The sequence below is a fragment of the Herpailurus yagouaroundi genome, unplaced genomic scaffold (assembly GCF_014898765.1).
Source record: "Herpailurus yagouaroundi ecotype Mexico unplaced genomic scaffold, PumYag 28, whole genome shotgun sequence".
Lineage (NCBI taxonomy): Eukaryota > Metazoa > Chordata > Mammalia > Carnivora > Felidae > Herpailurus > Herpailurus yagouaroundi.
In genome coordinates, this window is record NW_024412376.1 from 31,760,806 (window position 1) to 31,778,226 (window position 17,421).

Sequence of the window (17,421 nt, forward strand, 5' to 3'; positions counted from 1 at the left end):
TATTGGCCAGAGATACTGCACTAGCTTAAGAATTCCATGAAACACTGAGATCAAGGACCTCTGTACCTAAAAACTCAGCAGAGGACACGAAGGTCTCTCCACCATCAAACTACAGGAGTCAGAGCTTATGTTACCATTTTCTTCTTGAACTCAGATGAGTATCACTTCACTCCAGTAACCCTTGCTTTACCCAAATATGAAAGAGAATAACGGAACCTCTTCTTACACTATGCGCTGTTGCAGTGTAGAGAGTTTATCCACCCAGGAATAGTCACGACAGGGATCTTGAATTTTGTTGATCACCTATTGAAAATATTGGCATGAACCAAAACAAAAACAGCACTCCTTGATAATCACATTGGTGACAAAAAGATTTTCAGTGTTTTTCTCTTCTTTCCCAAACATACTTTAAAATATGAACAATTGACATTATGCATTCTGATTCTGTGGATATCTCCAGACTCAAATGTTTCTGATTTTGTTCCTCTTTCATTCAGAATGGTTTGGCGGTTGGCAACTTCTCTGTTTAAATTTTTTCAGTTTAATACATGGCTACTTTGATACACCTATCAAAAGCAACAGAAGTTAACAATGCTTGTGTTTCTTTTGCATATTTTAGTAATCTGTTAAAAAAATTAGAACCAAGGAAAACTCAGACTCTTCTATGGAATACCTAAGATTGATAGGCAGTTTTTGTTTTTGTTTTTGTTTTTTTAACTGAATTACTTAATAAAACATGTCCAGCCATGTTTCATGATTAGGTTAATATTCTGAGTCAATAAAAATTATAGGCAAATTTATAATATTTATAATATTGAATATGATCATCTTTGCCTTTTGGCTAAAGTTTACCTGATGTAATACTCTTACTGCTCTTGTAAGAGATAAGAAGTAAGATTTGAATTCTTTGTCGTGTGTTAAGTCAAGTTTTCCTTTGGCAATACTGCTTTCTTTTGTGATGAGGAGTTCATAATGTATGGCTGTGTAATACCCAATCATGCTGCTTATGTATCTTTACACTTGGTTTGCTCATATCCCTCCATCTTGCTTAGGAAAATCTAAGGCAGTTAGCCTACAATTTATCTTGTACCAGGTGGCATTTCTTTTCTCGTTCTCTCCCTTGGCTTGAAGAGTGGTTTGAAGATTCAGGAGGTATCCGAATCCATAGGGTAGGCAAGAAACATGGGAATGCTCCTTCACTCAGTCCCAATTTGTCCCTTCTCTCTGTGACATTTTCCAGAATAGAGATGTCTGTGGGTTAGCAAATCTCTTTCCCTTATACTTCAGCTAATTATTAGTTAACTTTTCCAACCTAACTAAGGGTTCAGTCACCTTATTTGATGAGGGTTTTGATAGGGGAAGAGGGAAGAGAGAAGAAAATGTTAATTTTCAAGTAAGGAGTACAGGGAGCACCCTCAGGGAGGCAGTACGTCAGTGGGGGCGTGGGATTCCAGTTTCAGAGGGCATCTGGATAGCAATGGAGCCATGGCAGCTAGGAGAGATACTTGAAATAGAAAGGACTAGAGTCTGGGCTCATGGCAATGGGGGTTCGCCCTGAAGTCATTTCTGTGTATGTGGTCACTGGCACCTGTCTTCTGTCAGATCTCTTATAAATGTTGCCCCTATTTAACCTAGATTTGCTACTCCAGACTCATTTAGGTTCTTCAAACTCAACCAGTGATTTGTTACATATTTATTGTCTTTATCTTTGAGTGGAAAAGGATGTGGCGAAAAGAGAAAAAGGAAGAAAATCAAGTCCTACTCCAACTTCCCTATGACTTGATTTATCCTTTCACTGGCTGCCTTTGATCTATTTCCCACTACTCTCTCAGGGCCTTACTTTCAGACCTCCTTCCTCTCTCTTACTAAAGTAACTTTCACATTCTTCTTCAGCCTTTAGGGTCTTCTTATTACAGAAATCCTTAAGCCATTCCAAAATATGGGCTTGTTTATACATCTCCCAGTTGGGATCTACCAATAACAGATAGAAGTAGGTCTCTGTGATTGGTGAAAAGCTTTCCTGTGGCAATCTTGATGGATTGCTACCTAGACCTAACTATAATAAATATGTAATATGAAAACATATTTTAGACAGCCCGGATGAAGGAAAAAAAGAACTACTTTCCCATCTGTGTTTCAAATCTATGCATTTTCTTTTTACCTTAATTTTATGTTTCAAATCATATGGTTTTTCATATTCTACTCACATGCTCTGTCATTAATGGTGTGGTGTCCACAGAACTCGTACTGCTTGGTATTTCACTTTTGATGAACAAAAATATGAAAGCACTGTAACAAAAGTAAATTTTAGTGATGGTTATCATAAGCCTGGTTCATATCAAACTGCCTGCATTTTTATGAGAAAACAGCTTAAATCTAGTCCTGATGATATGATTACTTCCAAACCGCCTCTTCAGTGGCCCTGTCATTTCTCTAGAACCGCCATTCTCTTTGGCATCTCTCATTGTCCTTAATTGCAACAAGTTAGAGGCTTAACTTATAAGATTTCCCCTCTAATCAGATTTTTCTCTTGATGTTATTGTTTCAGCCAATAGCTGCATCTTTCTTTTAATTCTTACTTAACTCTGAAATCACATGGTAAAAAAATTACCTTGAATGAAAACCACCTTGAATGACTATTTTGCACCTATGATGCCAACAAAACCCTAAAAGTTTAAGAGCATCCTCAGGTGGACAAACAATAGAAGACAGATAACCACTGATGTGAGTGCAGAACTATACAACCCCCACTGAGGACACTCTGGGGCCCTAGAACACGGAACACCCACACTCAGATGAGGCCACCTTCATGGTTACACAATGGGATGCTACATGGCTACAAAAAAAGAAATGAGGCTGACCTCTGTGCTCTGATATGGAAAGATCTCCAGAGTATATTTTAAGAAATAAAACACACATACATAAGCCTGATGATTTTTTTCCCGTTTAGCATTCTCTCATAATGCATTGTCTATTCACATCCAGTATCTTTGTAACAAATGTTTCACTTAACATTGACTTTTGAACCATGCAAATAGGTTAAAATGTGTTAAAATACTGAATGAACTTCAGAAAATTGACACCTTTGGTATACTTTTGGCATTCCTTTAAAAAATTTTTTTATGTTTTTATTTTATTATTTTATTATTTATTTATTTATTTATTTACTTTTGAGTGAGAGACAGAGTGCAAATAGGGGAGGGGCAGACAGAGAGGGAGACACAGAATTCGAAGCAGGCTCCAGGCTCTGAGCTGTCAGCACAGTGCCTGATGTGGGGCTTGAACTCATGGACTGTGAGATCATGACTTGAGCTGAAGTCCGACGTTTAACCGACCGAGCCACCCAGATGCCCCTTGGCATTCCTTTTAAAAACATGCTTGCATTGTTCAAAAGTTAAGACAAGATAAGCTTTCAAAGTACATATGATGCTGAAATAGTGTAGGTAGCTAAGTGCACAATAGTGCATATAATGTGTTATTTTTTAAATACAAATTAAAATTTCTTAGTTTCCTTAGTTCAGTCTCTCACATGCTTTAAAATCTTGAATGGTTCCATATTCTTTTCTATTGCAAATTTAACTTTCCTTTTTGAATTTTATTACTCTCTGCATTATGTTCCTTACAACCTACTTGACATAGTTCTCCGCATGGACTTTCATCCCTGACCGGTCCCTGTTTCAGCTTCTCTTTCACCCTCTCCAACCACCTGCTCCTGCTTGTGTTTCTTCCTTAGCTAGACACACCACGAACTCCCCTTATCCAAACTAAAGAAGAATTGAAGTGCTGAACTTGAGAAGAACCCTCCTCCCTCCCAGCTCAGTCCTCACAGAATCTTCCTCTTCTCTGAATCCCCACAACACTAAGGATAGTCATCACGTAATCCAGACCATTTACAAGTCGTTGTGAACTTTTTTCTCTACAGGTTTTCTAATTCAATGGAAGATATGATATCCTTCAAAGTTCTCAAAGTACTTAACACTCAGTAAAAATGAATGCATAAAACCTAATTAAATGTGTATTTCTTAGTTAAACATGTGCTTACATACATGTTAATTTGCAAAGCTATCATTAGACATTTCAACTGCATTTTCCTCACAAAGTTACAGTAAAAACCCTCTACTTTGTATCGACCAGTGTGTCTTCGTAATAACAATACAGGATGGTAGAAATACTTGAAGGGTACCAATGTTTCTTCAAACAACTGTACGACTAGGCAACAAATCCATTAGCCTCTCTGACCCTCAGCTTTTTTTATCTAAGGAAATGGGGATGTACCCACTTTTTCATCTAAGGAAATGGGGGTGTACCCACTTAATTCTTTATAGAAAAGAATTCATAAAATTTTCAGTGTACTTTTTGGAACATGGTAAAATCTCAAAACAGGTTAGTAAATAAAGAGTCTATTGGGTGGAAGAGGGAGTTTTGAGCATGAGGAAAAAAAATCAAGACTAAGCAATCAGTGGTTCTTAGCTTGTGTGAGCAGTGTTTGTCATAAAATAGGTAAGTCATCTCGATTAGATCAAGAGGGGGTACAGGGCACTAAATTAAGACAAGGTAATGACATTTAATTTATGTATGTGAACATAAAACCAAATAGATCACAAGGCCTTTTGGGCTACAGACTTACAGAACTTGGTACAGTGTGTCAGACACAAAGTTTCACGATAAAGTCTAAGAATATTGTCAAAAGCATGGAAAAAAAATCAGTATGTTTTACCTAGGGGTGCTTCTCTAAATTTTCAACCTTTCCAGTCCCCCTAGATTTGTGACCCTTTACATCTTACTATTAGTAAAACTGGTGTATTTGTTTTTACACTCACAACTGAATTCAACAAACCTTTATTGAGCAGCTATTAAGTGTCAAGCACTGTGGCAAAGTCTAATGGTGATGGTGGGAGAGATGGTATAACAGAAATTAACAGACTTTGCCCTTCAGGATCTCGAAGTTCAAGGATAAAGGAACTGTATGAATAATATAGAACAGACCCCGAGAATTTCTGTAATAGAAGAAATACAAAATGCAGTGGAAGTTTAGGAATGACTCATTCGAATTAGGAAGAAATCAAGAAAACAACACATAAGATGGAAAATCTCCATTGATGTGTAAGGGTGGCCACAGAGGCTGAGGAAAGGGTCTTAGGGCTGAGGGAAATGTCTGCAGCATGTTGTGCTAAATAATCCTGACTCAATGACTTGACAATACAGGGACAAGGCTGATCTAAGAAGAAGGGTTGAATCTGTAACTGTGAAGGACATGCCAGATTAAGGAGACAGATTTATTCTGAATCCAATGGGGAGTCTTCCAAGGTTCTTAACCAGAAGAATGATGACTGATTTGATAGCAGATACGAGCAAGTTAATCCGGCAATAGGAAAAACTGGAATTAGGGAAAGTAGATGTGAGAGATTTTTATAATCATATATAGGTGGATATATCATAGGGAATAGGTGGAAAGGAGAGGAAGAGCCTGTGAAACATTAAGAAAAAATTTTGCAGCAGGATTAGATACAGGATGGGGTATGAAAGGAAAAAAACTCAAGATGACTAAGGTTTTGAATTTGAATAACTGTGGCTAATACATTCTACAAGAGGGGAAACACAGGATGAGGAAAGAGTCTGCAGGGAAGGGTAGAAAAAGAAAAGCAATTCTGACTGTGAAATACTGAAGGCAGAGAAAAGAACTAAATGTCTAGTGTTTGTGGAATGCTGACCATGTGCCTGACCCACCAGGGTCCTCTTCCGTGCCTTATCTCACTTCAGATTGGGTGCGAGGTGCCTGGGGGGCATCTATGTAGAGATAGAGATGTATAGCTTGGTCTGTAGTTAGATATAAGGACTGTGGCTCTGAAGAAAAGTAATGGCCAGAAACAAAAATTGGATTTCCTCACAACACGACTCTCCAGGATAAGCAAGTTAAGTGAGAAAAAAACGGGGAACAGACTCAAGGATAATCCAAAGCATTTTTTAATTGGAAAGGAAATCTGCTTTTTTATGAACTCTGAATTCTGGATCTTCATTAAAGTTTAAGAGAACATTGTTTCTTAGTTTCAGCTCTACTCCCATCACCCACCCTTATATATTCTCTCTCCTGAACCATGGATACTAGAAGGCTGAAAACTGTATCTTCCCAAACTGTATTAGCAGTTAGGTTTGCCAGGGGGAGGCATACATATAGGCTTAAAGGTTGGGGGAAGCCATTTTGTTTTGATGGTGGCTCTGGTGGTTTCAGGAGCAGTGGTAACTCAGGGCAGAGGTAACCGTATTGATTGGAGAGTGAGCCCCAGGGCTTTGGGAAGAGCCCCTTCTCCTTCTGCTTCACTGGGCCTTATCACAATTTTGTAAAAAAAATTCCCTGTGTGAAATCCTCTGCTGTTTAAAATATACAGAGCGGTTTTGGTTGTAGAACCTGACTGATACTTACCTTACATATAGGAAAAATGTAAGGTTAGAAATCATCTAACCAATCCTTTAAAAACTGGACTGTATAGACAATAGGAGCAATGGCTTCAGTTTTAAAAAGAAAAGCAATATCCCAGACAAATGTGACTGCATTCCAAATTTCCTTATACTGGCCATGAAACTCCAAGATTTTTCAGGGGGTGCCCTTTGAACAAACTGATTTAACTGAGTTAAAATGATGAAAGTTTCCAGAAGGGCTGCTTGGTAAAGAAACATAGAAGGGAGCTGGAATGCACTGCAGGAAGAGAGCATTACATTTCTGTACCACAGACCAAGCTTCAAACCAAGCTGCGTGATTCCCCAGGTGCACTGACTAGTTTACCACAGAGCTGAACAACACATGCCCACAGGGAAAACAGTAATTGAACATGAACTAGTTATTAATAAAAGTATGATTATTATAATAAAAATTACCCAATTTATAGAGGATTAGCCATGTGCCTAGCAATATACAAAGCACGTAACATATTTCTATTCATTTCCTCTTCAACATATCTGACAAAGCTGGCACAATTATTATCCCCACTTTAACACCAGATGAAGAAACCAAGGCTTGGAGAAATTAAGAGATTTGCCCAAGGTCATACCTGTAGAAGTGGTAGAACATGAATAATTTGCAATTTTAGAGAATGTGCACTTTCTAAAGAAAGAAGAAACATGGAGAGAAACAATGCCTGACGGACTGAGTAAATTGGCCTGAAATTACCATTAAGTCAAACCTAAGTCCCGCTGCATTACAATTTGGGGGTGTAAAGAAATTGTTTTTGAGAGAGATCTTCAAAGCTAGTATGCTGTATGAATTGTACAAAATGCATAAAATCACCTCTAGCCAAAAATGTCAGGAATCTGCTATTTTAGAATAATCTATGTTATTTCTTCTCCAATTGGCCTGGAACCACTCTCTTAGGCAACATTTCAATGACAAAGAGATTGTTCCTGAATGTGGCTGGGGAAAAGCCATCATTGAAGGAGGAAGAGAAATATAGTGTTCTGTCCCTGAAGAATAAAAAAGTACTAAAATCTTTCCAGGCAGTGCCATCCATTATGTGAAGCACTGACAGGGTATATAAATGGAGTCGAGAAAGGAAAGGGGACTGAATTTAAGGTGACCTAATTCCTGTTGGAGTTTTATTGATTGACCACTGCCATATAGAGATTTAAAGTCATTTTCATCCTCATTCATATAGTGCATACCACTAGATACAGATGCATCCAAAAATACATATTTATATGAGTATGTGTTTTCATACATGAGACGGTAGTTATCTAACTGGGGTAAGAAGAAGAGATTAGGTGGCAGGAATGTGGAAACTCTGTGGCAAAGAGTAAGTAAGTAATGCTAAGAGGAGAGAATCAATGACTATTCCAGGGGCATCATAACATTTATTAATATAGTATTTAAAAAAATTTTAATGTTTGTTTATTTTTGAGAGAGAGAGCAACAGAGTATGAGTGGGGGAGGGGCAGAGAGAGAGGGAGACACAGAATCTGAAGGAGGCTCCAGGCTCTGAGCTGTCAGCACAGAGCCCGACGCGGGGCTCGAACCCATGAACCGTGAGATCATGACCTGAGCTGAAGTCGGACGCTTAACTGACTGAGCCACCCAGGCACACCTATATAGTATTTTTTAGTTTGCAAAATAATGTGCCATTTGATTCTAATTCATGAGCTATGTACTGTGATTTTTCTAAAAAGTCACAGATAATGAAAATGAGCTTCAAAGCAGCTGATTTTCCTGAAGTCTCAGAGCTTTTGAGAACTAAAACGGGGCCTGTGTCCCCAGACCTGACCTTTTTGTCCTCAAAATATGTGAACGTAGATAAAGAATCTGAGGACAAATCATGTCACTTTTATGAAACACAGGCTTAAAAAAATGTAAACACACTGAGATCTCTGAAAGATATTCTAGATGTCTGGAAGAACAGTTAAATTAGAAATGACTGTATACCTTACTACCGATAATCCAGCTCCAATGTAATTTAGCACTGGTTTTGACACTTCTTCTGCATCCATTCCAAACCAGCCAAACCTAGAATTGAGAAAGTTACATCACATTTTTTTGAAAATGTGTTCATCATAGTGTTTAAGAGCATGGACTCAGGGTCAGATTCCTGGATTCAAATCCTAAATCCCTCTCTTACTAACTGTGACTTGAGTAAGTTAACTATGTTTACTGTGCTCAATTCCCCATGTTTAAAATGGGGTACCCATATGGTCGGTATAATTATTATACATATACCTTCCTTCATATGAAGATTCAGTGAGTTAGTATATGTAAATTTGGATGTTCTTTTCTTATTAAGACTAAGGAAGAAGGAAGACAAAATAAATGATTGAGTAATTGAATGCCGATTCATTGGCTGCAATTTTGTATAGGGTTTATTGAAACAGACTTTTTTTTTCAATATATGAAAATTGTTTTCCATACAACACCCAGTGCTCATCCCAAAAGGTGCCCTCCTCAATACCCATCACCCACCCTCCCCTCCCTCCTACCCCCATCAACCCTCAATTTGTTCTCAGTTTTTATGAAACAGACTTTTAAATAACTGCTTGGTTAAAGATCACTCCTTTTTGGCATCACCTTAATTTTTTTTTTTTTTTTTTCATGGCTTGACTTTATAGCGATGATTACCAACAATCACTGTGAACCATTCAGGGCAAGAGTGAAAGAGGCAATAACAAAAAGCAAAAGAAAATAGCACTTGTAAGGTTGGAGGTCAGTTTGTTTTGTTATTACTGAGGTTGTTATAATGCTTTGAGAGGGAAGAGGAGAACAAAAAATAAGGTAAGGGTGACATCCTCCCTGCTTCTTCTTTTTTTTAGTTTATTTATTTATTTTGAGAGAGAGAGAGAGAGAGAGAGAGAGAGAGAGAGAGAATTCCAAGCAGGCTCTGCACTGTCAGCACACAGCCCGATGTGGGGCTTGAACTCACAAACCGTGAGATTATAACCTGAGCTGAAACCAAGAGTCGGACGCTTAACCGACTGAGTCACCCAGGCACCCTGACATCTTCCCTTCTACTTGTCTTCCCAAACTCCACTTAAGTGTTCATTTTAATGCTTAACAAGGGCAGCACAAATAGAACTTTCTATGATGATGGGGCACTTCTACTGGTGCACTGTATACCAGGGTAATTTCTAGCCATATATGGCTATTGAACTCTTGGTATATGGGTAGTGTGGCTGTGAAACTGAATGTTTAATTTTATCAAATTTTAATTAATTTAACTTTGAATATAAATGGACACATATGGCTTCTGGTGACCCTGTTGGACCCCTCTGGAGCTGAGGTTGGCATACTTTTTGCTAAAGGGCCAGAGAGTAAACACTTTAGGCTTTGGGAGCCAGATTGTCTCTCGTGAGCCAGACCGTCTACTCAACTCTACCACTATAGTGTAAAAGCAGTCATAGACAAAACGTAAATGGATGGGTTTGTTTGTGTTACAAGAAAACTTTATTTATAAAAATGGCTGGTTTGGTGACCCTGACCCAGGCTCTAGAAAGAAGATGTGCTTTAAGACTAGAAGGCCTGGATTTGAAGCATATCTTATTCATTCTGTGATATTCAGCAGGTTATTCAACCTGTTTGGTAGCTCTCTAATAAGGTAGTGCTTACCTCATCTTTGTAAAAATGAGAGGAGAATGATGCATATAATGTGTCCAGCAAATTGTCACACAACAAAAAGGGAAAATAAACACCAGTTCCTCTCTTCCTTTTTCTGTTCTAAGGAGATAATTCTTTACTATATCTTAACCAATATCTAGACCAGATATTAGAACTTAGAGCAAAGAATAATTATAAGTAGCATATTTTATGTGTATGTCTTATCAGCTATAATCTCTGTGAGGTTAAGAACCATTATTCCTCTCAGCTAGCCCAATCCCTACGACTTGTCTTACATGAGTGTAGAGAATTTTACAGAAATTGTTTTCTGTTACCTTGAGCTTGCCCAGCCAGTTAAGGCATTAAAAGATCCCCAGATTAATATTCCAAGGCCTAAACCAATGGTTTTGATAATTGGGACAACAGCAATATTCCCTGTAGATGTAACATACAGAAAAAAATATGTTATTTCTAATAGAAAAAAATACATTTACAAATTGAATTAGTTTTTAACTTCAACTGAAGCTTATGAGATTTTGACAAATTTAGTAAAGTACAATTCCTTACTTTTTAAATAAAATAACTACATTTTTGGCATTGAACTCATGGTTATGATTGCTAAAAGAAATAAACATAAGACAAAAGCTTACAAAGAAAAATATTAAATTAGCTCTTTGCCTAGCAGCACCAATGCTTTTTATCCTTCACATAGGTCTCTATTCTGTAACTTTTTGCAGAAGCTGTAATGATAAAATTAGTGTCAACAGTAAAATTAGTCTTAGACTTGAACCAGGGCCACCACTGGTAGAAGTTTCTGGCCCAATATGGCCCCAGACTTTGCTCTTCCATGCTCATTGACTTGTCTTTTGGAATCCTGCATTCATTGCTTTGTGCTCTGGAAGGTCACTCAAGGCCAAATGCATGATTGTTTTTTTTTTGTTTTTTTGTTTTTTTTGTTTTTTTTTTTTACAATTCTTAACCTTTCAGCAGTCTGGCTTCAGTCCTGCAATCGCCTTTTAAAAGGTTTCCTCTCGTAGCTTCCAAGATGCCTTCATTTCCTGATTCCCTTCTCTCTCTCTTTAGCTCTTTCACTGTTTGCTCTCTCTCGGCATATTTTCTGGATTTAGATGCCCCTTAAGTTTTAGTATATGTGCTGCCGAAGCGAGCACAGATGCCCCTTAAGTATTTTCCCCTGAACACATTCTTCTTCTTGCTATATTCTTCTTTGGGTACTTGACCTAATTTCAGGATTTCAGCTGTCAGTTAGAGACACATAGTCCCAGTGGTATTGTTCTAGCCTGGACTTTCTCCAGAGTTTTAGTGCTATGCTCCCACCACTATGAGAGGCCTCCAACCAGAGGTCCTCCACTGTGGGAATGTCAGGAACTTCAGACTCAAAAGGTCCTAAGCTGAACTATCCTTTTTCTTTTTGGACACATACCTCTCTGTATTTTCAGCACTCATGTCAATGGTACCACCACCCTCCTCATCACCTATAATAAAATCCCTACATCATCACTCGTTGCTCCCTTTCCTCAACTCCCCATATCCGTTCAGTTACTATGACCTATTTCATCCACATCTGCAACATTTCTCAAATTATAGCCCTCTCCACTGAATCCCAAAGGAAACTGCTGGGTGATTATAAATACTTTAGTTGTGATAAAGATCTGGAGGATAGATGGATGCTTTATTTCTTGCCCTCTCCCCATTAAACATAATAAACATGATCATGTGAATGGAAATTTAAAAGTGAACTCTTTTGTCCTCCAACTCATGAACTTCACTAAATCATTTAATTCTGCAGAGACTCAAAATAAGTGGGTACCCAATACATTGTTAACATTTTAGAATTTATTTGCTTTTAATCAAATTAACCCCTGAAGAGCCTTGATACTTTGAATTCGTTTTGCCAAATGGAATAGAAATCTCCTGGAATGTATTTATATTAATGGAAGAAAACCATCCTGACTGTCCAAGCAAAGGTACACATTCTTATATAGTTTCAGGAATTGATAAAGCAACAAAAGGAATATTTTTGCTTTTATTTTTTTGCCAGTACTTTTGAAATGATAATATGTGCCTGTTTGCCTACATTTAAGGACAAATCTTAAAAATATATATTAGTAGAGGCTACTATTAAAAAATATTTTATGATAAACATAGAGAAAAAAAGGCTGGAGCACTTGAACTAATATATGAGTTATGCTTGAATAGATAGGGAACAACTGAAATATATTTGCTATAATTGTCTACCAAGAACTAAGAAAGAAATCATTAAGAGGAAAAAAGAAATGCACCCAAAATATTTATGCAGCATCTGAATGAAAGAAACAAAATTAATTTCTAGTATCTATGACTAAGGATTGCTCAGAATTGCTGTTGATGCTATTTTCTTTTACTGTGAATCAGAGTCATTTTGATCGGTATTAAATGATTAAAGAATAAATTATATCATACATTACCTGTTGCCCAAATGCAGCCCCCAACCATTGCAAAAGGCCAAAATTTAGGGCAATGTAGTATCAGATTGACCGCCAGGGCAATCATCCATATGGCAGCACAAAGTACCCACTGGAGAAACATTCCTGGAAATAAGATAAATTGGTTTCTGTTGTTCAAACTGATTTGAATAAATTTAATGGTTGGAAATATCAAAGAGATATTATTATAGGAATAGCTGCAACTTATCAAATGCCTGTACGTGGGTACTTCGTACATTGAACTTTTACAACTGTTAAGCATCATAATTAACCCTAGTTTGAAGATGGAGAAGATGAATGTGAGATGAAGCAACTTGGCTAAACAGCTAATGGTTTGTAGACCTTGAACTTAAACCTAGGCTGTTGACTCTGAAGCTTACCAAATACAGTGCATTCCTGCCTAAGATTCTTTTGTTTGTTTGTTTGTTTGACCTGTTAGATACATTAAGAATTTTCTACCAAAGAGTATTGGCAAGACCAAGTCTATATACCTTTATCCAGATGCTGCACTTATTGCCACCTCTCACCAAAACACAGCATTAAGAATTACAGAACAGCATAACAGTAATTTAAACCTTCAGGGATCATTTGTGCCACCCTTGGGATAAAAATAAAGCCATTTATGGCCACACATAGACCTCCTACAGTTAGCGTTGAATGCCTGTGATGAGCCAGACATTACAAACCTGAGAATAAGCGTTCTGGGTCAGGGAATTCTCTTTCTGGGCTCTGGGTTGCCATTTGCTGCCAGTTATCCGAAGATGACATGGAGATATGAGGCATATCTCTACCTGACGCCTCTGTACCACCAAGGGTTTAGGGATTAAAAGGTTAAAGAAAAAGTCTACACTGGAAGAAAGACTAGGGCAGTTATAACTCAGTGTAGCTCCTCTGACTCTAACTGGGGAAGATTTTTGCCTATTTCCATTCAATTTCATGTTGGGGGAGAGAAAACAAAAATGACTGTTAACCTCTAAGACAAAAAAGGAAGATCACAGAGATGAGAGGGAACTTCATTTGACAAGTTCTTCATTTCACAAATGAGAAATTGAGAACAAAAGAGCTGATGAGACTTGCCCAGGATCACACAGTTGTTGAGAGACACCTAAAAGCCAGTTCCTCTACCCCTTCAAATATATTTTGTTCTTCTTTTAGTAGTTTCCATTTCCATCCTAACTCCAAAGAAAAAGAGAAGAAAAGCTCTGGAAGAAAAAAGATTTGTAATTCTATTGTTTAATTAAGTAACAAGGTCTAAGGAACTGAGGGGATAACACAACTGTTTCCCACCCAGGCGTTCAGTGTAACATCTCCAGTTCTTTCTCCTGGCTACAATACGGGGCATGTGGCAAATATGGGGCGTCTGGGTGGCTCTGTCAGTTAAGCCACCGACTTTGGCTCAGGTCATGACCTCATGGTTCGGTTGGTAGGTTTGGGCCCCACGGAGGGCTCTGTGCTGACAGCTTGGAGCCTAGAGCCTGCTTCGGATTCTGTCTCCCTCTCGCTCTCTGCCCCTCCCCCACTTGTGCTCTCTCATTCTCAAAAATAAGTAACTAAATATTAAACAAATAATAAAGGCAAGTAGATTTTTAAAAAAGGAAAAAAAAAAAAAACCCTCTTTCTTCTCTTTCCCTGAAGTTCACATTACTGTCAAGTCGACTGTAGTGTGCCATGTCTAGAAACACTGAACTATGCAAAGTCGTATAATAAACACTACAGAGTTTTTATGGGGAAAAGGGTACAAAACTCAAAAGTTTCATCAACGCATATGAAAAGCAAAGACAAGAACCTAATAAAAATGGTAGTACATTTTTACACTGGCTAAGCGGTGAAGAAATTCACAAGTATTAAAATAAACATGGCACTTTAACTTGAAAAAGACTTGAGGTTTGCTTATAGAAGTGGGCATTGCAAGTGTGGCAGCTTGTGAGCTTTTGTGAAGTTGGTGGATGGGGGGGTCCTAACACCAGACGTGAATGGGTGTGGTGCTGATGGAGCTGGGGGATGTTGAGGAGTGCGTGCGCAAGTGCGTCTTGTGCCTTACCGTGCATCTTTATTCATCTGGGTGCAGTTTTCTGTGTTCACCTAGTGTTGTAGCAGAGTCGAAATCATACCTAAGCACAAAATTCATTTCGTGCTCAAACTGTTCTTTATCATACGAAGCTTGTTTGAAATTCGTGTTTTCGAAACAAGTGTATATTAGTAGCACTGACTAACTTCCTTTTTTTGTAAACATAAGAGATACGGCTAAAAAGCCTTCCTGATGGTCTCTCTCCTAGCTTTACCGTGACACACAATTTTAAGATTATCCTATACTGACTAAATCTCAGATAAACTGGCATGAGAATTATTAAATGATGTATCTTAAGCTCTATTCATTTGGCACCAGGTACAAGAAAATTGGTAGCCATCATTAAAACAAAAGACCGAAAAAGGGAACTTCACGTTTGAAAAGAATATAAAGTTAGCGTATTAAGGAAAAATAATTACCATCACCAGTATCATATTTTTTGAGTGGTACAAAGTTTGAGCCAAACAAAAGGACAGCCACAGAAGAGGAGATGAAACCAGTGGTTAAGTCTGTTCCATTATTGCTCATGGTTCCAGTACTGCCCAAGAGTGAGCCAGTTCACTTTAGACTTGATGCACTTTTCAAGAGCTTCTGAAATAAAATAAAAATAAGACAACCAAGAAGTTGTGAATCTGTGAGCAAGTTGTGACTTATATGTGATATTTATTGAGATTTTCCAAAGCATGCTAAGATTCCTTCCTCCAAATAAAAAGTTAGGACGTTATGAAATTATGTATTCTGTTTACACTCCATGTTCATTCATCTGTGGTTTTGTTTATTTTACCAACAGATACTTTTTGATCACTAATCTACAATTAAAAAAAAAAAAACTTTGGGGGCGCCTGAGCGGCTCTCAGGTTAAGCGTCTGAATCCTGATTTCAGATCAGTCATGCTCTTACAGTTGTGAGATCGAGCCCTAAGTCAGCCTCTGAGATGGGCATGGAGCCTGCTTAAGATTCTCTCTCTCTCCCTCTGCCCCTTCCCTGTTCACGTTCTCTCTCTCTCTTTCTCTCAAAAAAAAAAAAACCCAGGGGCGCCTGGGTGCCTCAGTCGGTTGAGCAGCCGACTTCGGCTTAGGTCATGATTTCGCGGTCCGCGAGTTCGAGCCCCGCGTCGGGCTCTGTGCTAATAGCTCAGAGCCTGGAGCCTGTTTCAGATTCTGTGTCTCCCTCTCTCTGACCCTCCCCCGTTCATGCTCTGTCTCTCTCTCTGTCTCAAAAATAAATAAACGTTAAAAAAAATTAAAAAAAAAACAAAACCCAAAAGAAAAACTTTTTTTCAGAGCTCGAAAACCTTATTTCTTCCAAACCCTGGAGACTATTCTTATTATATTATAAAAAAATTTCTCTTGTGTAGGCTGACTAGTAAAATGAAAAGATTTGTGGGCCAGGGCTCAGTTTACTTCAGTTGTGTGACAATCAAATGAAAGAGCACATGTGAAGACTTTCATAACTCTCAGTGCCTCCAAAGCAAATCGGAGCCTGAGGACACATTTAGGTTCTATTGCTGCTACACACTCAGGATCACCTAGAGGCAAAGGCACTTATCAGTAGTGCCCTCAGGGTCTGTATTTGTTTAAGCAACTCATGAAACTTTGTATCTTTCTAACTTAAAAAAAAATGAACAGATAGAAGAATCCTTTAAAGATCTCTTCAAGAATTTCTTGTCTCTTCAAGATTTCCATCCTTGAAGAATCCCTTCAGGAATCTCCTACAGTATAAGATCAACAGTGGTATGATGCGAAATAGCTTCACCTGGTCAGCAGAACTATGTGAGGCAGCTATTCGGCTACCTGTGAAAACTGGTGGCCACTAGCCACATATAGATAGCTAAGTTTTCATTAAAAGGAAGAAAAGAACATTCAGTTCCTTAGCCAAGCAAACTAAATATCAAGTGCTTGATAGCCACAGATAGCCAGTAGTTACCATTCTGGGCAAGGCAGATTATAGAACATTTCCACCATTGCAGAAAGTTCTATTGGACTGCACTGATAAGCTTATTAAAAAGTTCTGGTTCCCTATGATGAAAAGGACCAAAGCCACAAATACCCAAGAATCAGATATTTTTCATAACATTTGGAAAAGGCTATTGAACATAATTCACCCTTTTAGTTGTCGAGGTTATGTGAGAAAAAAATAACACAAAAAAGTCATTTTATCACAGGAGGTAATCAGTCTTTCCACAATACCATTTTGAAATCACATTTTGCACCTTGACGTTTTGGTTCACCTCACCTCTTTAAGCCCTTTGGAATAGAATTTAAGATAATCCAGCCTTTCTTTTCCTCCAAACTTAATGCAGTGATGACTTCTTGTGGATATGTATGGAATAAAGTATATCTGAAATCGACCTTCCTTGTTATTTTTTTATAGTGATAATATTTACTTTAAAGGTGTTTCATTTTTCCATCTATTGTTCCTTATGTGTTCTTGCAGAGAATATTAAAAAAAAACCCTACCAACTATATATATATATATATATATATATATATATATATATATATATATATTCTTTGGCATCATTACGGATAATTTCACTGAAAACAGGGATAGCTTCAAAACTGCTCAATGAATCTTAGCAAGAAAAACATCTATTTGAAATTGTACGTGCTTTCTTAAAACAAACCCAAACAAATGCTGGTAAGACAATCTCTCCCATGGGGATGTAGTTGAGGAAGAGATGTTGAGACATACAGAAACACGGACATAGTAACACTACTTCAATAAAAATAATAGTCTTACTGTGAAGCACAAAGAAAGTTTTGGCCCTGCAAGGGCTTACACGGGCTATTGTTCAAGAGTCA

At 37.9% G+C, this 17,421-nt stretch overlaps 1 protein-coding gene across 3 annotated transcripts in view; it reads right to left on the reverse strand.

Annotated features, from left to right (window-relative positions):
* The window catches only part of TMEM144 (transmembrane protein 144), a 47,058-nt gene that overhangs the window by 16,448 nt on the left and 13,189 nt on the right, over window positions 1-17,421 (reverse strand). For all 3 annotated transcript variants that reach the window (XM_040471584.1, XM_040471587.1, XM_040471580.1), the window contains 6 exons: window positions 15,037-15,208; window positions 12,532-12,654; window positions 10,402-10,501; window positions 8,408-8,488; window positions 2,208-2,289; window positions 227-303 (listed from right to left, as the gene is read on the reverse strand). In XM_040471584.1, the coding sequence (XP_040327518.1) occupies window positions 227-303; window positions 2,208-2,289; window positions 8,408-8,488; window positions 10,402-10,501; window positions 12,532-12,654; window positions 15,037-15,145 (572 nt within the window). In that variant the 5' untranslated portion in view covers window positions 15,146-15,208. The remainder of the gene's footprint in view (window positions 1-226; window positions 304-2,207; window positions 2,290-8,407; window positions 8,489-10,401; window positions 10,502-12,531; window positions 12,655-15,036; window positions 15,209-17,421) is intronic.